Source organism: Myodes glareolus, chromosome 26 (assembly GCF_982192425.1).
Source record: "Myodes glareolus chromosome 26, mMyoGla1.1, whole genome shotgun sequence".
NCBI classification, from domain to species: Eukaryota; Metazoa; Chordata; class Mammalia; order Rodentia; family Cricetidae; genus Myodes; species Myodes glareolus.
The window spans coordinates 35,115,088-35,136,984 of record NC_142051.1 but is presented as its reverse complement, the minus strand read 5'-3'; the positions used below and the strand labels follow the sequence as shown (position 1 = coordinate 35,136,984).

At 38.7% G+C, this 21,897-nt stretch overlaps 1 protein-coding gene across 1 annotated transcript in view; it reads left to right on the top strand.

The window, feature by feature from the left end:
• Cep83 (centrosomal protein 83) overlaps positions 1–21,897 on the top strand; it is a 116,170-nt gene that overhangs the window by 17,318 nt on the left and 76,955 nt on the right. Inside the window, exons 2-3 of the mRNA XM_048418625.3 lie at positions 18,832–19,102; positions 19,543–19,693. Of these exons, the coding sequence (XP_048274582.2) occupies positions 18,933–19,102; positions 19,543–19,693 (321 nt within the window). The 5' untranslated portion in view covers positions 18,832–18,932. The remainder of the gene's footprint in view (positions 1–18,831; positions 19,103–19,542; positions 19,694–21,897) is intronic.

The following is a 21,897-nucleotide window of genomic DNA, read 5'->3' as shown; positions in this document are numbered from 1 at the left end:
ATCTTTGTTCATTTGAGTCTCTGTACAAACCTCAAGTACACATGACTTGAGGTTCATTTTATTTTTTTTGCATGTTAAAAGGTTGTTGTTCCATTACTGTTTGTCAAAAAGACTAACTTAAGAAAAGATTGTTTTGAGTGTTTTGTCTGCATGTATGCATGTATAATGTGTATATGCCTGGTGCCCATGGGAGTCAGAAGAGGGCGTTATATCCTTTGGCACAGGAATTGCAGACATTATAAGCTACTATGTGGGTCCTGGAAATTGAACTGGGCGGGGTCCCCTGTAAGAGCAGTCAGTGCTTCTCCTGCCAAGTCTTCTCTCCTCCCTCCCACATGACTTTTTAAGCACAACTTGCTGAGATTATCTATCTATCTATCTATCTATCTATCTATCTATCTATCTATCTATCTATCTATCTATCTATTTTTGGTTTTTTGAGACAGGGTTTCTCTGTAGTTTTAAAGCCTGTTCTGGAACTAGCTCTTGTAGATCAGATTGGTTTCGAACTCACAGAGATCCTCCTGCCTCTGCCTCCTGAGTGCTAGAATTAAAGGCATGAGCCACCACCATCTGGCAGAGATTTTTTTAATGCATGGAAATTTGTAAAAGCTAGTGTCTGAGCATACTGAGTTTCATGGTATATATTGGTGTTATAGCTTCCTTTTCTAGTCCTCCTTGTCCGTTAAAGACAAGATGAGGACATAAATACTATGAAGTCAGCAAACTAATTTGGTCTGTCATTACTCCTTGGCATGTAGGGTGTACTCAGTCAGCACTTAATGAAACAATTCAGAGTATAATTTATCACATTAATTCCTTGGGATTAATTTCTCAGTGTGGAAGGTCTAAGTCAAATGATATATTCATTTTTAGAAAGCTTTTGATTAATCAGACTACCCCAGAATTTTAAAAATTTAATAATTTTTTCTTAATGTGTGTGAGTACACATGCATCCACTTGCCTGTGTCATTGGGTGTCAGTTGCTTTCTACTTAATTTTTCTGAGACAAGGTCTCTCTGTGAACTCAGAGTTCACTAATTGTGCCAGTCTGGCTAATCATCTTGCCCTAGGAATCCCTTGTCCCTGCCTCTTGAGTTTTTGGGATTATAGGAGGCTGTCACACTCACCCAACTCTCTGCATGTGTGCTTGAGATCTCAACTCCAGTCCTCACACTTGTGAGGCAAACACTTTATCTACTGAGCCATCTCCTCAGGCTAGAATTGTTTATTTTTAAGGTACAAAGTTTATGATACCTATCATAAAGCAAATGAAGTTGGTTGGCAAACATTGTTCTTTGTGACATACTTTCTCAGAAATTGTAAACTTAATGGAAAGCAGCATCACATCACCATAGTTTTGTAGATGACTTCTGTCATTAAGGTTTATTGGTATTTGGCAGATAGAGAGGTATTCTTTATGGTCTGGAGAACAATCCGTTACACATTCTTTCATTTTCGAATGAAGGAGTTTAAGCATATAGCAAGCAAAAGTGAAAGAATAAATAGCGATTATTAGAGAGACTCAGCAAATAGACAGCATCAAATTGGACACTGACAACATCCCATAGAGACGTCTGGAGTAACCTAATTGAGAGAGCAAACAAAGGGCAAGAGCATTAAATCAGGGACTTTTAGTCATACAGTAGAAATCGACAGGGGAAACCCTATTCAGACAGTCATTTGGAGGTCCTGGTTGAGAATTGAGCAGAGTGGAGTGTCCCCTTGGTGAGGCTTCCAAAAACCAAAAACAAATAGCAAGTAGTAGCTAGGTAACATCATCAAATCTGGTACTTATAATCATCCAGTGGAAATTGACTAGGGAAACTGAGGAGTTAACAACGGTTTCTAATTGAGTGAATCCTTGGTAGAGGGTCCTCTTTGCCTTCTCTATGAATGGGCTTCCCATGGCTGAATTCTAAGCTTTCTGTTCCCACTGCAGGTCTTTTTACATCATGGGCTAAATAATAGTAGCATTTTCTGGAAATAGTTTACGTAGTAAGATTTTTCTTTTGGCTAGCAGCTCACATGGCATGGAGACTTATTACTAATTGTGAAATCTCAACCTTAGTTTAATCTTGTTCCACTAGCTCTAACTTAAATTAACCCATTTATATTAATCTATGTTTTGCCTTGTGACTTTTTACTAGTCTCAGCATCTCTCTCATACTTGTAGAATCATCCCAAGTTCCTCTTTTTCCTGTAAGTCCTGCCTATCTCTCTTACCTAGCTTTGGCCATTCAGTTTTTTATTACACATAGTTTACAAATATTCCACATTATTTTCTCCAAAGGGTTTAACTCTAACACAGTAAAACTATATATAATAAGAATAATTACCAGGTGAGCTTTATATTTTTTGATAAATATTAGATAATATTTTCAAATGATATAAAAGAATTATATTTGTAATGCCCAGTCCATATGTATTTGTCATATTTCAAGAGAATGCTCTGTTATCTATCCTAGCATGATGAATCCAAAGTTTTATACTTAAACCATTTTCTATCATAACTTACGCTACTATCCTAAAATTTCTTTTTGGTCTAAAAATATTTTTTTTAGATAAACAGCTTTTAATTGTGTATGTCTGTCAACCTTATGCACTTTACATATGTAAGTTTCTTTTCTGAATTTGGTAACAAGGAAAATCGTAACTATTAACTGTCTAGTCTTCAACCGCATCAGAGACCCAAGAAGGGTATATTACCTGAGTAAACAGGAAGTGCAGAGCAAACAACTTCCAAAACTATAGAAATGACGGAGACATTTTCCTGTCTGTAAAGTCACCCAAGATTCCTCTGCAACGTTGGGGTATCCAGTTTACCTTGTAGCTGTTTTCAAAGGCACAATGTTTTTACTCTTGGCCTATTTTGCTCTTCTCTTCCCTCTCTGTTAAAGAATTAGGGAACCCGCTTTTGGAGAACATTCCATGAATAATTGAAATAGACATGCTAGAGTCGGGGACAGGAGGGGCCTTCTTTTAAAATTTACTTTGAACAAGTTTCAGCAGCCCTGAAAACTTATCAATATATTGTGCATTATAAGAGACAACCAATAAAGTAGAGTTTTTATAGATTTTTTTTGAGAAATTAAAACTTTCTTTGGAAAGATAGCAATTCAGTGTCTCAAGGGGGGATGTACAAGTAGGGCAGAGCGCAGGATAACAGTGTCTTGAGGAAAATGCATAGACAGACTCTGCCACACACAGCATCAGCTATTTTACCTCAGACGGATGCAAACTCTTAATATTGTTTCTTCAGATGCTAGTGTTTAGGATTGACTTGACTGATTTTGGTCTGTGGGCCAATTTTAAAAATTGAAAGGATATTTGGGGTGGGGAAATAGCTTAGTTGTTAAAGTGTTTGCCTTACAAATATATGACCGTGAGTTTAGATCCTTGACACTGTGCAAGAAACCAGGTGTGGCTTTGTGCACCTGTAATTCCAACACTGGAAAGGCAGAAATAGGAGGGTTCCTAAGTCTTCCTGAGCTCCGGGCTCAATGAGAAACTGTTGGGAAGGGGGAAGGGAGGGAAGGAGGAAGCCGTGTGATATTGACTTCTGGCCTGCATGTGTACCCATGCGTACATGTGCACGTATGAGCATATAAAGAAAAGATTTCATTTTGTCCTAACTACATAACCAAAATTCTGAAGGAGAAGAAGCAACATGTGTATGAGAGACTGTAAATTAAACCCAACTGATAGCATGCTAAGGGGCCATGTAGGGATGAAAAAAGAAATGTTTTCAATTATATAGGGATGTATTTAGTGCATTATGTGAAATTGCTGTAGAAATTTAGATTTGAACAAAGACCAGGAAGGGTTGTATTAGGAGTTATAGCGGTGAAAGCAGTAGGTGAGGAAGAAAAGGTCATTCAGGAAAGAGCAAAGAATAAAATCTGGTGTGTTGTCTAGGAGACTTCTGTTAAAACTTGCTAAGTGTGGGGCTGGTTGAGGTAGGTCTGCAGGTAAAAATGCCCTCCGCCAGCCAGGCCTGATCTCCATGACCCACATGGTGGAAGGAGAGAACCCACTTCTTTAATTTGCCCTTCCACATGCATGCTGTTGTGAATGTCCACATATTTACATGCAATAAGTGCAATGAAAAAATATTTTAAAGAATTTACAAAGAGTATAAAGTACTTGAGTTTGGCAGTGGGACACGCAGCACGATGGCTCTAGAAATGGAAAAGAATGACTCAAGTCAACAGATGAGGGCTGTCAAGATGGCTCAGCAGATAAAAGTGTTAGGTAAGCCTGATGACCTGGAACCCACATGAAAAGATGGATGTGGTATGCATCTGTAATTCCAGCACTCCTATGGGAGATGAAAGATGGAAATGAGAACTGCCCAGAAACTTACAGACTAGATAGCCTACAGTATCAGTGCAAAAGCAGAAACGAAAGACCTAGCCACAAAGTGGAAAGCAGGAACTGAATTGTGGCTGTAGCAATACACACCCATACTTAATAATTAAATAGATACTTTAAAAAAGTTAACAGATCATGATGCATCAGTAGTATTGATACTTTGTTACAAATAGAAGTTGAGGATGTTATGTATTATGAAATTAGGGGAAGGTAACACTAACCAAATTTTAAAAGGAAACAGCTAGAAAATTTGAAGTTAGTATAGATTTGGGGAGCAAGTTTTTCCATTCTAGGTTCATGACTGAGACCTTCCCATACTAACAGTGACCATAGCAAATCAAGAGCATACAAATTTACTCTTCTTCCCCCCTTCTAATTCTAGGGATTGAACCTAGAGCCTCGCACATGACGGGCAAGAACTGTACACTGAGCTATAGCCCCAACACCTTTTATGTACATGGAACCGTCAGAAATGAAGAGCCAAATGAAACAGGGAAACTTATGTATTTATGTAGTCATGCAGAAGTGTGGTTGAAAGACAACAAGGTCATGGCAGTAAACTGGGAGAGACCTAGCAAGATTTGATAGCTCAGGTTCTTCTTGAGGGCTTTATGCTTATTCTTTCATTGGGATCTCTGTGGGTGAGGGTCTTATGTCCTACTTAGAGGAAGGTCAGATATTGTTAATTTTCTCTTGCTGTGATAAAACAGTTACCGAAGCTACTATGGGAGAATTTATTTGGCTTATAGTTCTAGAGAGATAAGAAGGAAAAGGATCCAAGGATAGTAGGGATAGTTCTAGCAGGGAGAGGTGGCAGTAAGGTATGGGCATGGTGGCAGCAGCAGGATGCTGAGAGATTAAATTCTAACCTTAAGTGGGAATCAGAGAGAATAAACCTGAATTAGGGCAAGACTATTCAAAACCTGCCCCAGTGATAGATAAACTTCCTCCAGAAGGACTGTACCACCTAAACTTTTCCAAACAACACCCACTGTGAAGCAGCAGTTGGAATACCCATACTCACAGGGACATTTCTCATTCAAACCACAGTCCAGGAGAATATGTAGGGGAAACAATGTGGGGAGGGGGTTACAAACCTTTATCCCCCATTTTTTATTGTTTTTTATTGCCCTGTACATTTTTCTCTGCTCCCCTGCCCTCCTCCCATCTCCCCTTCTACCCTCTCCCATGATTCCCACACTCCCAATATACTCAGGAGATCTTGTCTTTTTCTCCTTCCTGTTTAGATCCATGTATATCTCTCTTAGGGTCCTCTTTGTTTTTTAGGTTTTCTGTAGACTGGTTTTTCTTTGCTTTATGTCTAAAAGCCACTTATGAGTGAATACATATTATATTTGTTTTTCTGGATCTGGGTTACTTCACTCAATAAGTTTTTTTTTTCTAGATCTATCCATTTGCTTGGAAAAATCAAGTTGTAAGTGTTTTTTTTTTACTGCTGAGCAGTACTCCATTGTGTAAATGTACCACATTTTCTTTATCCATTCTTTGGTTGAGGGGCATCTAGGTTGTTTCCAGGTTCTGGCTATTACAAATAATACTGAGAGCACTGAGCACATGCCCTTGTGGTATGAGTGTGCTTCCTTTGCATATATACCCAAAAGTGGTATTGCTGGGTCTTGAGGTAGACTGTTTCCTAATTTTCTGAGAAATTGTCATACTGATTTCTAAAGCGACTGTACAAGTTTGCACTCCCACCAGCAATGGAGGAGTGTTCCCATTACTCCACATCCTCTCCAGCATAAACTGTCATTAATATTTTTGATCTTGGCCATTCTGACAGGTGTAAGATGGAATCTCAGAGTTGTTTTGATTTGCATTTCTCTGATGGCTAAGGATGGTGACCATTTCCTTGCTTCTGCTGTTTTATGTTGTCAAAGTATAATATTTTGGGGTAGTGAGTTCCTGAGTTCCATCATTGAGCTTCTTCAATTGTAGATAGGCTGTATGATTTGAGCTAGAGAGAGACTGGGAACTTGGGTGTATACCTGTGACTCAAAGAGAAACAGTAAATGAGCTGTGAGGGGCAGTTGTACTTTTCTTAGGGAGATGGTTCTGTGGGCCAGACCCTTGTCATGGTGAGCGAGAAAAGAGAATGAGATGGGTCAGAGAGATGGGAGCGGTTGTGTCATGTACTGCTGAGAGAATAGTTTTAAAAGATTGATAGTGTGCATAAAAATTAATTTTGTGCTTCATACTACTTAGCATTTTTTTGTTTTTTTGAGACAAGGTCTCACTGTGCACAGGCTGGCTTTGAAGTCACAAAGACCTGTCTCTGGAGTGTTGTGATTAAAGCTGTGTACCACCATGTCCGGTCCCTTAGTGTATTTTAAAACAGTAAATATTTGATGAAAGGTCATTATAAAGTACCCTCTTAATTATTAGTTCAATCAAGATTGGAATATTTTCGTATTTTAAAGGCATAATGCTTTTAATTGGCAAGAAAGGAGTAATATTATATTTTTATAGTTTATGTCATATGTTACTATTTTCATGTAAGGAATCACTAATGTGAGAGATTTTGCCCTGGATTACAAAAGTGATTTTGTTTTGCATCATGTAAAAATTTTATTTCTGCTGATAATTTTGCCAAGTGAAGGGAATAATGCAGTATTTGTGCTTATGATGTTATAAAGTACTTATGTTTATCTTATATTAAGACTTCTTTTGAAAGTTTGAGTTTTTGCCTTTTAAGTTTCCAAATGGATTATTGTATATATCCAAACCGCTTCAGTGCTGTGGTCTTGGTATTGCTTATTCTCTGAAGCGTCCTTCTTGCATTTCTGTTATAAAGTTTGTGTAATCTGAAAAGTTTTACCACAAGGTGTCATTGTAACCAGTAAAAAGAATTTCCTTGTAAAGATGTGTAACCTCAATTGTGCAATTATATTTCTTTGTTTTAAAATTTTTTTGTTTTATGACTTTATTAATTTATATATATATATTAATACAAAGAAAATAAAGTAATTCTTGTTCTTAGGTTTTATTTTTGCACAAACATATGCTTTCCACCCACAAATTTCTGAAGAGTATGTTGCTATAGAGATGGTTTGTTTGAAGGAAAGAATAAGAAGGAACAGCAGCAGGTGGACATTTAAGGAACAAAACCCATATTTTCAAGTCTTTGTTCCTGACAGAGCCAGCTTTAGAGTTTACCCCCCTCCTTATCCTTTGGAAGAAAGGTGGATTCTTAGTATTTTACTGTAGTGGTGTTCACAGTTAATCAAAATGCTTTTGCAAAAGGTGCTGTGCTTGATTTTTTTCATTCATTCTTTTCTTTAATATTTTTTATTTGTGTGTGTTGAGTGTGTGTGTGTGTGTGTGTATGGGTTGAGTGGTACGTATGTGCACACACATAGTATGCTTATGTATATGTTTGTATACATTTATGTGGAGGCTAGAGATTGACATCAGGTATCTCCCACCTTGTTTTTTGAAGCAGATTCTCACTAAATTTGGAGCTCATTGATTGACCAGGCTGGCTCAGGAACCTCTTGCCTCTGCCTCACCAGGTCTGGGAATAGAAAGAACAGCTATCCCTCCCAGCTTTTTATTTTTATTTTTTTAATTTTTTTCCCTCCCAGCTTTTTATATGAGGGTCGGCCTTCTGAACTCAGGTTCTCATGCTTGTGTGGCAAGCTCTTTATTGACTATGCCATCTCTTGACATTAAAATGAATTTTAAAATTATTTTTGAAGAAAAGGATACCAATTTCTGCAAGTTCTTTTTCTTCTGTCTCCTTACTCAAGGCTATTTTCTCAACTGCTTGCTGCCATTGTCACAGTTCAGGCCCTTTTTGTTTTCCCATGGATTTATGCTCTTTTTCTCTTTTCCTTCTGATTCCTCAGTCTGTTTCTACCAGAGAACCCGGCACCTCTGCACATAATCCTTAAGGTTCTGCTCTCTGTCATGACATAATGATGTTCTTCTCCTTCATTTCTGCGTTTTATACTTGGCGTTTTGCACCTCCCCCTTGGTTTTAGTTTAGAATTATCTTTGGGAGATCTCTCTGTACTGACGACTCTTATCTGTGCCCACATACTAGCTATAAACATGTTTATTATTTCTAGGCTTTCTGAATAATGTTTCAAAAAGGCAACGTATGAAAATGCTAAAGAAGTTTTAACAGCTCAAAATGATTTGATGGTATATTTACTCTTCTTGGTTAGTTGGCACTGGTAATGTGTTGTTACTGTTTGAATGAGAATGACCCAAGAGGCTCACATGTTTAAATACCTGTAGCTGTTTGGGAAGGGTAGAGGGCATGGCCTTATTGGAAAAGACGTGTCATCAGGGCTGGGGCTTTGAAGTTTCTAAAGCTCTTACCATTCATATTTAGCACTCTCTGCTTTCTACATGTGGACAAGGATGTAAGCTCATAGCTAGTGTTCCAGCTCTGTGCCTGCCTGCTTGCTGCCCTTCTCCGCACTGTGATTGTCATGATCTCACCCGATGAAACTTTTCCTTAAGTTGCCTTGTCATGGGGGTCTTGTTACAGCAATAAAAACATAACTGAGACATGTATATTCTTTAGCTTCCTATCTTGGTTAAAAAATATACCTAAGATAATTGAATTGTAGTTTGGAATTTCTAGGCTATATAGTTTGGGCAGATCTCCTTGGGTCTTTGTTCCATGGCAGTGATGGAGAGTGGGTGATACAGCAAACATCATGTCTAAGAAGCCAGAGAGAGAGAAGGACCTGGAGCCTAATAATCCTCCTTAGGGATGAATTTGCCCCTGATGATCTAAGAACTCCCATAACAATATATAGGAGCAGTAGTCAGTCTTTGGTATTTTAGCCATATGGCATGGGACAGTGCACCTCTTAATAGTGCCATCCTTGAAGGTCCTTTACCATAGACACCTTTCGGGGACATTTAACTGAACTATGGCTAACACGTTTGTTTCACTGACCAATATTAATTCTTTGAGGACAAAGGTGTTCTCCTAATTTTATCTTTACCCAGCAAAAATATTTGGCATAAAATAGACACTTAAAGGTAATCTGGGCTGGGCTTATTGGTTAAGAGCACTTGTTCTAGTGAAGGACCCAGGTTCAATTCCCAGCACCCACAGGGATCCTCACCGCTTCTTCAGGCACCAGGCATGCATGTGGTGCAAAGACATACATGCAAAGAAAGTGGTCATATGAGTAAAATAAATCTAAAAAATATATAAATAAACAAAAAGTAATCTGTAGTTTTGTGACTTTGGAGCAGCTCCTTCTTGCTAAAGAGCTGGCTTGAGTTGATAGTCTTCATATTTTGGTCTATCCCTCAAACCTTTATTGTAAGTAGACCAGTCATTACCTGTGGTGTAGTTATTATTGAGTAAATACTGGTTTTGATTAACCTTTTTTAAATGATGAAATTTTTTTGATTAATTTTTCTGAAGATGACTCTTACCTTATTTCTGGTAAAAAAAAAAAATGGTTCCTGACAATTCTAAATGATGTTTATGTTAGTTGCAGTAAAAACCTTTTTCCTTGTAAAGTTTTCAAATTAATGTTGTATAGCTCATAGAAACACAATTACATCAGGATTTACTTAATTTATGTCAGGGTAGTTGGATCACTGGATAACATTTTGTATATTAACATGTAGCGGGCCTGTGAACAGAACAGGTTTTGTAACACACACCGAAGGGGCTACTTGTTCATAATCCCTCGTGTCACATGTCACAGACCTGGACTGAGAAACCTTGAAATGAATTTGAAGTCTGATTTTGTTAGGAGTCATCTTTGCATTTTAAATCACAGCTTTAGAGAGAAATTTATAATTTATTGCAAATAAGAATTTGAAGCTGACTACAATATCTTGCTATCCAGAATTTTACCAGAGTTAAGTTGTGCAGCAGTAGAAAATATGATGGTAAGAAAAGAATAACATTGTAATTCAGTGTTTGGTGGTTGATTGCTAACCCCTAGAATACACATCTTCTTTTCCTCTTTGCCTGACTTCCGTGTTTTTCTCTAAATCACAATTATGGTGCCTGGCATGTTGCCAGGGCTGTGAAGGGTCTGCTCCCAGCTGCACTTCAGGTTCTGGCAGAGTGTCAAAATGTGACATTTATTTGCTATACAAAACATCATGGGATGGCTACCCCAAAGCCTGTAGAATGACTAGAGCAGAGTTGGCTTTGGATTTTGAAGAAATTTCTAATTTCTGTTTATAAGTAAATGCCTGATGAAGGTTATCACTAGACTCTTTAATATTTTTGAAAACAACATTCATGTGGGGGCATGGAATATTTAAAGCATTGTTTTGAAATGTTCAAAGGAATAGCAATAGCATGTGCTTTTTAATGAAATGTATTTGGAAGCTTTCCATAAGTATCAGCAGCTGTGCTTTTCGAATGTCTTGAATTGCCATACTTTGGGGCAGACCTTGTACTATTCACTACTTTAAAAAATTGAGTGCCTGTGTAGGAGAAAATGTAGAATGTAGTTCTGTAGATCTGGGCTCAGTCAAGAGTAGTCACAAGGAGGTGTGTGATTTTGCCATTGTCGAGACAGGGATTCTCTGTAGTTTTAGAGCCTGTCCTGGAACTAACTCTTGTAGACCAGGCTGGCCTTTAACTCACAGAGATCCGCCTGCCTCTGCCTCTCGAGTGCTGGGATTAAAGATGTGCGCCACAGTTTTTAAGAGTTCTCTTTGATGGCCCCCTGTCTAGACAGCTAATTTTTTGTGGAGAGTGTAGTAAAGGTAGGGGTTGTCACAGAAGCCTCCATGTCCCCTTTCTCAGCTGTGAGTCTGTAGTCATCAATACCCTGGACACAACAGTGGCTTCCTTGCTCTTCATTTAGCAGGGGCACGGATCAGGGACTTCCACATGGTGTCTGGGAACAGCCAACAGCACGGATCACGGATGTCCACATGGTCTTCAGCATCATCATGTGCCATGGACCTGTCTCCACAGACCTGTCACTGGTGAAAGTACAGACCTTGGACATCAACACAACCCTTTGCTGTTGCATGGGCCACAGACACTATCATAGCTTTCAGCAGCAGCGCAGACCATGGACATCTGTATAGCCTTCAGTGGTATTGTGGGCCATGGTCATCAACACAGATCCTAGCTGCTGTAGGAACATAGACCTGGACATAACCGTGACCTCAGGTTGCAGGGCAGGCCACTCACCTCAATATGCCCTCTTGGCAGAAGGATGACCCACAGACATCAGCATGACCTCAGACTGTGGCCCAGACCAAGGATGTCTGTATGGCCTTTACTGGTAACTCTGGCCAGGAACCATGGACATCCACATGAACCTCTGGCTTCATCACAGCCTGAGACAGTGGGTCATGGAAACCACAGAATCTTGTAGGGGCAACATGAACCGTACATGTCTTTCCTAGGAGGTCCAGACCAGCAAATGGACTGTTCTTCACCTTGATATGTTCTTGTTGTTCGGAACCAGGGTGATCATGTAGCTGGGCAGAGTGTTCAGGGTTCGAGTGGGAGTGCCAGCTGCAGGCTGCAGCAGACCACCCTGTTGGCCCTCCTCAGGGGCCACGACATGTGTTGTGTCCCTCCCTCGAACCACCACAGCCTTCTCTCACACCTATTTAACCTCTAGATGTGCCTCCTCTGCCAGCTTTTATGGCTAATGACTACAGATATATCTTGTTTTATGACTAACCTTTCTTTAGCTCCCAAAAAAGTCTGAAAGCCACAGTTTCTGAGTATGAGTGAGAAGAATGAATTGAGACTAAGTTAACATTGAATGGTAGCCATATCATTTGTTTACTTGGTGATTTTGAGTTCTTAATATATGCTTGTAGTTGTTGTAGGTATTGAGACTGCATAGAAGACTGAGATATTTCTTGCCATTGTGGAAATCAAAGTACATATATTTATTAATTGCTTAGTGTTAACTTGACCAAAAGAGACCTCAAAGCCCATCCCCACATACTTCCTCCAACAAGGCCATACTTCCTAACAGTGCCACTCTCTGTGGAGGCCATTTTCTTTCAAACAACTACTTTCCACTCCCTGGTCCCCAAAGGTTTATAGACATATTAAAATGCAAAAAAATGGCATTCAATTCAACTTCAAAAGTCCCCATAGTCTATTATAGTCTCACACTTGTTTCAAAGTCCAAAGTCTCTTCTGAGATGCATGACAGTTTCTTAACTGCAGTCCATCTGTAAAAATCAAAAGGCAGATCATATATTTCTAACATATAATGGCACAGGATGTACATTAGCATTTCAAAACATAGGGAAAGGAGCAGTTTGAGGAAATACTGGACAAAAGCAAGACTGAAAACAAGCTTTGCAAACTCAAACTCTACATCTCCTTGTCTGATGTCAAAACACTCTTCAGATATCCAACTCCTTTCTGATTTGTTGACTACAACATACTTCTTTCTCTTGGGCTGGATCCACTCCCTATTCGCAGCAATCCTTGGCAGGTGTCCTAGGGCTCTGGCATCTGCAACATCTTGGGATCTCCTAGGCAATGCAGGCTTCAACTTCACAGCTTCACACAATGACCTATTAGGCCTCCATTCAGGGACACTCCTGATACATGCTTGACCTCAGTGACTTTCTTTAGGCAAGGAGACAAATTCCATAACCCATTTCTTCTATCCTTAACTCTAACGCCAAAACCACGTGGCCAAAGCTGCCAAATTCTGTTGCTTACTGCGGTTGGAACATGGCACCCTAATTCAAATATATCTTCACCAACTTTCTGTCTTTCACTGCCTAAACTTGACTATCCTGAAACTTCCTTCATAGACCAGGCTGGCCTCAAACTCAGAGATCTGACTCAGACTCTGTGTTCCTAGTGCTGTGATTAAAGACATGTGTCACCACACCCTGCTCTAAGCTTTTCCTTAGTTTCTTTCCACAAGCCACTTGGAAACTTAGCTGGGTGGGATCTTGTCCTGAAGTTACCACTCCCTTTATTCCATTTCTTTCTTTAAAATTTATATGTATTTTATTTTATGTGCACTGGTGTTTTGCTGTGGGTGTCAGTTCCCCTGGAACTGGAGTTACAGACAATTGTGAGCTGCCACATGGGTGCTGGGAATTGAACCTGGGTCCTCTGGAAGAGCAGTCAGTGCTCTTAACCACTGAGCCATCTCTTCAGCCCCTTATTCCATTTTTAGTCTGTTTATCTCCTTGAACACAGAATTTAGTTCTATTTCAATTCTTAGTTCTCTTTTTCTTCTCAAAATTTTCAATTTGTAATTTATCTTGCTCAGCCTGCTCCTTTTCATTATAAATCTTCATAAGCACGAACACTAGTAACCACGCAAGAGAGTTTTTATCAGACTGTTTTGAGATTTCTTGTGCCAATGGAATTAATTGAAGACTCTTCACTTTACTCTCAGGCAAACTCTTTGGACAAGAGCAGAAAACTGCTACTTTCTTCACCAAAATATCACTGGAACTTAGTAAGCAACATACTAAAATTATTTTCCTCTGAAATTTAAGTGAGCCCTGTCTCCAGTTAAGATAACTCTTAGTTGGTATAGGAGGGCCTTCTGTGTTTGTGTTGCTTTCATTGGTTAAATAAAGAAACTGCCTTGGCCTTTTGATAGGACAGTACTTAGATAGACAGGAAGAGAGAACTGAAGGCTGGGAGGATGAAGGCATAGAGAGCCACGATGGAAGATGCCAGGTCAGACATGCTGAATCTTTCCCGGTAAGCCACGACCTCGTGGTGACATACAGATTATTAGAAATGGGTTGAATCAAGATGTGAGAGTTAGCCAATAAGAGGCTAGAACTAATGGGCCAGACTTATTTTGTGTGTAAGCTAGCTGGGTGGCCAGGACCAAAAGCAGGCCCTCTCATACTACAGAGTGGTGCCCAATGCGGGGCTCGAGCCAAGCTGCACTGGTGGTAGGCAACCAAGCTGGGAGGTCGGGGGGTGGGGGGATTTGCCCAAACATTGGAGGCCAGATAAAGGAGTAAGTCACAAAACAATCCCACACCGGTTTGGAATTATGATTAATAAAAGGGTTATTTATTTAAAGGGAAAAACTTACAGATCACCGTCCTAGAAAACAGCCTCCTGCACGACCAGGAAAAGTGCCTGGTAGCCAGAAGTGGAGTCTGAAGCAAGAGAGAGAGTGGAGGGCTGCTGCTGCTTTTTTAAAGCGAAAGATACCACTCCCCAGTGGGCTGGTATCTCAAAGGCTATTAGCTGAAGGAGCGGAAGGAGCTCCTGCAGCACTTAGTACCACTGTCTTCCATGTTCCTGCTAGTGTGCCTGAATAAGCAGTGCTTAAAGCATTCTACTGCTTTTCAAACCCAAAGTACCAAAGTCCACATTCTTCCAAACAAGCATGTGGTCAGGTCTATCACGGCAATACCTTAGTCCCTGCTGCCAACTTCTGTTGTAGTTAGGGTTTTTATTGCTGTGAAGAGACACCATGACCATGGCAATTATTAAAGAGAAAATATTTAATTGGGACGGCTCACTTACAATTTCAGGGATTCAATTATCATCATCATGTTAGGGAACATGGTGACTTGCAGGCAGGTATAGAGCTGGAGCCAAGACTGCTACATTTTATAGGCAACAGGAAGTCAATTGACAGTCACATCGAGGGAAGCTTGAGCAAAAGAGACCTCAAAACCCAGCACTATAGCAACACACTGTCTTCAAAAAGGATACACCTCCTAATAGTGCCACTTCAGTTGGGGGTAATTTTTCTTTCAAACCACCTAAGCTAGTATAACAGAAAGTTAATTATGTTTGCTAGAGTTAGTACTTCATTGAGGATATAATGTGTTATTGAGCTTTGGTGTTTGGGTTCTCTTTTGAGACAGTCTAAGTGTGTTGTTATGCTCTGCCTCAGCCTCCTGTGTGCTGGAAACATTGATTCATTTTACTGCTTTGGCAGTGTTTTGAAAATTGGGTAAGAATCAATATACTATTTAAGATAAATTTAAGATCATATGTAGAGTGATGGGAAAGGTTTTCTAGGAAATGAAGTTAGTATTTACAAATGGGGAAATGTGTACTTATGTAAGTGGTTAGTGTACTGAGAAATTTTAAATTTTGGCTTTTACCCCCTAAAATATACTCAGCTATCTCCCATTTTTCCATTTACTTTTTACTTTGATTGTTCTTAAAATAAAGATTCTTTCACAGATTTAAAAGATCTATTATAGGCTATTAAATATGTAAAAAAGTGCTTAAGGGAACTGCAGATTAAAACTACAATGAGATATCACTTTATACTCCCTAAAATGGCTAAAATTAGATTTGCAGCCCCAACTGTTAGCAAAAATGTAAGGAAGCGGAACTCACTCTCATATGTTGTTGGTTGAATGGAAAATGGCACAACTACCTTAGAAAAGGATTTGTTAGTTTTGAATTATAAAATTAGACATATGCATGTAATAACCATTCCTACATTTCCCCTTCCAAACAGAAAACAATCCACAGAACTTGCTTGTTCTGTTAGTCACCAGGAATTGTGGTAACATTTTCTCTCTATGATTATAAATTTGTTTTTTCTTATATCTTTGACAAGTCTGCATATGTATTAAGTGGCCCTAATAAATATATAAATTTAAAACAACCCACCTCTGCCTGGTGGATTTAACCTTTATCATTATGGATGTCCTTCATTTTTCTAGTTTTGTTTGTTGGAGGGGACTTAAAAATTGACTTTATCTGATAATGCAGATTTACCATTTATCTTTCAACTAGTGCTTGCAGTATTTTTCTCCCTTTTCCTTTAACTTTTCTTTGCTGCTATGTTTCAATAAAAAGTTCTTGTGAAGGTACATATAGTTATGATTTTTCTTTTAAATTTGTTTTTATTTGAGACATGTATTCTGCATATGTTAGTACAATTACTAATGTGTAATCAGACATTCTCTGTCCTGCCAGTCCGCTACCAAATGACCACACAGAGACTTACTATTAATTATAAATGCTCAGCCAATAGTTTAGGCTTGTTACTCTTTCCACTTAAGTTAACCCATATTTCTTATCTGTGTTCTACCATGTGGCAGTACCTTTTTTTCAGCATGGCATGTTTATTTCCTGCTTCCCCTGCATCTCCCCATGACTCTGCCCTTCTTCCCAGCATCCTCTTAGTTTAGCTTTTCCACCTAACCACTTCCTGCCTAGCTATTGGCCAGTCAGCTCTTTCATTAAACCAATCAGAAGGTGCCTTGACAAAGATATAGCTTCACAGAGTACAAAAAGATAACACTGGTGTTTGTTTAAATCTCTGGTTTACAATGTCTCTTTTCTTACTTCTCTTCTTAGGCCACTCACTCTTAATGGGGTGGGGTTCTGGGGTAGAAGGGGTAGACTGCATATAGCAATATGTGTAGATGTTTGTCTTTCTCAACTGGGAGAGAGGTACTTTAGGCATCTAATGAATGGGGACTAGAATGTTGTTAAATACCGTATGTACAAGATAGCCTCCTAACAACCAAGGACTGTATTCTTTTGTATGGCAGTAATGCTGAAGTTGAAAATCCCTGTTTCAGGTAAGGTTTTTTGGGTTATTTAATTTTTTACTCTTGGGCTAGCAACATTGCCAGTGACATTGAGTCTCCTTGCACTCCTCTTGTGGGAGGAGCAGCAGGAAAGTGCTAGATTTTAGTGCTTTTCTTATGCCCCTGTCTATTTCAGAGTGCTTTTGTGCTCCCTTTCTTTGCCATGAGAAGATTTTTTTTCCTCTGGTATTTATGTCGAGAATCTGGTTGGTTCCAGGAAGTAAAACTCTAGAAAATATGAGGCCTGCCTAAAACTGGGTCCTCCTGGAGTTTTTAACTCTGAGAGCTGCTTGCATCTAGCTTTCATCAGTTTTTTTTTTCTTTTAAATTATACTTCTGGTTCTGCTATCCTTGCCTGGAAACATTCCTACTTGTCATTTTCTTTTCTAGTATTGAATTCAAGTCTGTTAGTCTTGAATTTTCCTATTGGCCTCTTCACTTTTGTAGGTATGGTTTACCTTGTGACCTCATTTCCTGTTATATAGGAAGAGTTTTGAATTTTTTCACGTTGTTGAGCTTTCTGCTTGTTAGGGTGAACCTTTCAAATGCACTGAGAATCAGGAACGTGCTGTAAGTTGATGTTGCCACCTCTGGCTGGCAACGTGGCAGCTGTGCGCAGCGTCAAGATGTTCTCTGCAAAATGTAAGCCAGGGGGAGCGAGCTTCTTGCAGCTTTCCCCAGAAAATCCAGAAAGTTGAATCTCTTTTTGTGTTTATTTGGTCATTTGAGCAATGTTTAAAAATGAGGAGTGGAGAGTAAGGGAGAAAAGTGCCTTAAAAGACTCTTCCCACACACGCTTCTTTAAATTGTAATGTAATGGGAAGCCTAGCAGTCCACTTCCAGATTATAGGTGTGTATGTGTGTTCATGCATATGTATATATGTGTAGACACGACAGTAATTTAGCAGAGGGTATGTATTTCAAGCAAGATGGTGTAATTTGGTGAATGGTTTCCATAACCTAAAAAGATCCGTTATTGTAGTAGAAAGTAGTTCATGATGACCTCTGAGGGAAGGAAAAATGTATACATAGTGGTCTGGAGAAAGGTTGAGTCGATTCTCCCTCTCCCTCTCCCTCTCTCTCCCCCTCTGTCCCTCTCTCTCCCTCTCCCACTCCCTCTCCCTCTCTTTTTGTGGTTTTTCAAGACGGGGTTTTTCTATAGTTTTGGAGCCTGTCCTGGAACTAGCTCTTGTTGACCAGACTGGCTTTGAGCTCACAGAGACTCACCTGCCACTGCCTCCCAAGTGCTGGGATTAAAGGTGTATATCACCACCGCCTGACAATTTTATTTTCTTATAATAAAACATTTTCCCATCACTTTTAACTTGTACATACAATAAACATTTAGTTACTATAGTAATTAATGCTAGATCAGTATGTTTGGGGATAGGTGAAGTGATCGTTTCTGTTCTTAGCTTAGTAACACATAGGAAAAGATCAATATTTGTGTGCTAATTGATTTCTCATCTGAGTCTGCCTCCCACGTGCACCTTATGGTGTGTCAGAAGACCTGCAGCACCTCTCCCAGACGGAATTACTGGAGGTCATCCTTGTGAAGATTGCTCCTTTTCTCCAGATACTTACCTATTTCTTTATAATCCCCCCATTATTGGAAATAAATATTTTATGCCAGCCCCCACTCTTGAACGTTTCCTACAGTAACTTTGAGAAACACCTTAATTAGTGAATCAAAGATAACTTAAACTGGGAGAACCATACTTGTGATTTAGTAGGCTAGTGTTTGGAGATGTGAACTTGATGGTTACAGAGTTTCTTCCTGTGAGTAAAGGAAAAGTGTAAATCTACTGTTGAACTTTATTTGTTTTATTAACAGGTAGAAATCTAAAAACTGAACTTTAAAAATAAAAAAGATAGGAAAAAATAATTGCTAACCATTATGAGGAACCAAAAGATGCTTAAGCTGCTGAGTATTAATTACGTGCATTCCCTGTGCAGGCATGATTCGGTCTCCTGGGATTCTGCCTTAGCAAGAACGAAGCTGGAAATACTCCTGAAAGGAAACTGAAGTAACACGAAACCCACAGCTTATTCTTTTCATGGTTGTCGGCTACCTTACAAATATGGACACGTTTCCCAGTTTATTTCCACCTGGTGGAGACAGTCGGCTGAATCCTGAGCCTGAGTTCCAAAATATGTTAATTGATGAAAGGGTACGATGTGAACATCATAAGCATAATTATCAGGCTCTCAAAATTGAACACAAAAGGTAAATTACTTAAATTTAGAGATGAAGTGTGGGCAACAAGTGACTGCTTTAAAAATTGGTACTGGAGTTGTATTGGCTGAATGTTTGCTCTGGAACATGTGGTATATTTTTGTTATCTTGCAGTGTATATAGTTAACACAATATAGTAAAAATAGATTACTTTGTTCAAATCTGTGATATTAAGTTAGTTGTAGATGTAGTATTATTTGAAAGTAGCAAGACATAAAACATTAAATATATCTAGGTGGGTTTTTTTCTTAAAATAAAATTGCTTTCAGAAATTATAACTTTAATAATTAGATGAAAGTTTGTGAAGAAAATATATGTCTAATGGAATGTCTTATCTATCTTGTTTTTCTGTAGTATTGGTTTGCTTTATATAAAGCAGTGAATTTGAAATAAAATATGCACTTAAAATTGAATTCTTTTTTAAAAATCAGGTTGCAGGAAGAATACGTAAAATCACAAAATGAACTTAAGCGTGTGTTACATGAAAAGCAAACTAACCAGGAAAAATTCCAGCTGCTCCTTGAAGAGCTAAGAGGGGAATTAGTAGAGAAAATTAAAGACTTGGAAAAAATGAAGCTGCAGGTGAGAAAGTATATTTGAATTTATATAAAATTAGTCATGTCGTTATTGAAAATAAGTAGTTTTGGTAAATATGTTTCTTGCTATGTTGCTAATGGTTACTTTGCTGTATCTGCAGTTGCTATATAATCCAGTCTTTCATATATTCTATTTAACTTCTTAAACTCTAGGCCCTAGCCTCATCTTAAATTGCTTAAGTAATGTGGGGGTCATGAAAATTTTTGGTAACTTCTAAAAGTAAATTGAAACACTAATGAATCTTAGGTGTTTCTGGCAACACTCACATATGTTACATTGCATGGTTTACTGCAGCCTCGGTTCTGAACATGCAGTTTGAGTATTTTCACCGTGCATACCATCAAGCCATATGCCACCAAAAGATCATCTTCTGAAACACCTTATCTCATGTTTGAGACTGTTGTATGCAACAACTGACGGTGTTTTTACTATACGTGCAACAATTTCTGCTCTCGTAGAGTTAGTGGATTGTAATTTGTTTGCATACAAGTTGAGAGGCTTATATGAATGGAAGAAGTTTTTTATTTTAATTTTGTTATTTGAAACAGGGTTTCTCCATGTAGTTCTAAATGGAAGCAATGCTGAGCTTGAGGCAACTCTTTAGATATTGTCCATTTAATCTGTCTCTTAAGAGTAAAGTCTAAATATATGTTTGTTTGCCCTAAGCGTGTATGAGAATAAGCTTAAGGCTGAAGTGGCCGTATTGGCATCACATAAAATAGATTGCAAGTCAAAGAATTTATTATGAAAAAGGACCTTTGTAGTGGAAAAGGGTCAATGATGACCTTCATCAAGTAACTGTTTCTATACTTTATCTTTTCCATGTGGTAAAGATAATAAAAGTTTCTACCTAATGTGTTTGTTGTAAGTTCCTAATGAGATAGTATATATTTTTATTAACTACTTGGCACATTGTTGATTCTTTAATGATAGCATTTCATTCTGATTTAAGGCAGGAACTTGTTTTCAGTGTATCTCTAATGTTAGACCTAGCAAATTCATATTTGTTGAATGAATGTCAGGAATGAGTGGAATAAACAGTGAATCAAGTTTATTGTTCTGTTACTATAGAATGCTGGAATTCTTTCTCATGTATGCCTAGAGTATCAGTATCTTCAAAGTTGTTGTCTAGTTTTCTTCCATATCTGTTACAAATTCATTTTATCCCTCAAAAAGGCAGGTTGAAGTCTTAATCCTTCAGTATATGATCTCATCTGAAAACAATTATCTCAGGCATTATTGTTAATGAGGTCATACTAGAATATGGTGAGCCTTTAGCCCAGTGTTAGACATTTTTATAAGAAAAGAGACGAGACACGAAGGCACATGGGGTGATAGAGACTGCTGTGTGCTGATGGAGGCATCTGTATTTTAATATATTAGCAGAACTCAGGAAACGGCAAGGAATGATTTTTGTAGATTTCAAAGGAATCATTGCTTGATTTGAGACTTCAAGACCCCTAAACTCTGAAACAAACGTTTCTGTTTTTTGTTTGTTTTGTTTTGTTTTGTTTAGCCCCCCAGGTTTTAATTTTCTTTCATGACCTAGAAAACTAAGATTCCATTTAAAATAGAGCAGATTTTATAAAGGGCTTTCTGTTTTCTGCTTCAATGCTTTTACTAGTAGAGAACCCTAATCAACTTTTGCTTTGAAATGGGACCTCCTCCCCATGCAATGCTGGTACCGAGCTAGATTTTCTTCTCTCTGGCCTATTCTGTGTCTGGAGTTACAGGCAAAGCCGAGCTACCTGGTTCACTTAAAAATTTAAAATTACTTTTATTTTAATATGTGGATGCTTTGCCTGCATGTAAGTCTGTGCCTCACATGTTTGTCAAGTGCCCATGGAGACCAAAAGAAGGTGTTGGATCCTATGCTGGATAATTATATGTCAAGTGGACACAAGCTGACGTCATTTGAGAGAAGAGGGAGCCTCAGTTAAGAAAATACCTCCAGGAGAGCAGGCTGTAGGCAAGCCTGTGGGACATTTCCTTAATTAGTGATTAAGGCCTAGTCTAAGGTGGGTGGTGCCATCCCTGGACTGGTGTTCCTGAGTTCTATAAGAAATCAGGCTGTAAATAGCACCTCTTCATGACCTCTGCACTAGTTCCTAGGTACGAGCCCTGTCCTGACTTCCTTTGATGATGAGCCGTGATGGAGAAATGTAAGTCAAATAAACCCTTTCCTCCTC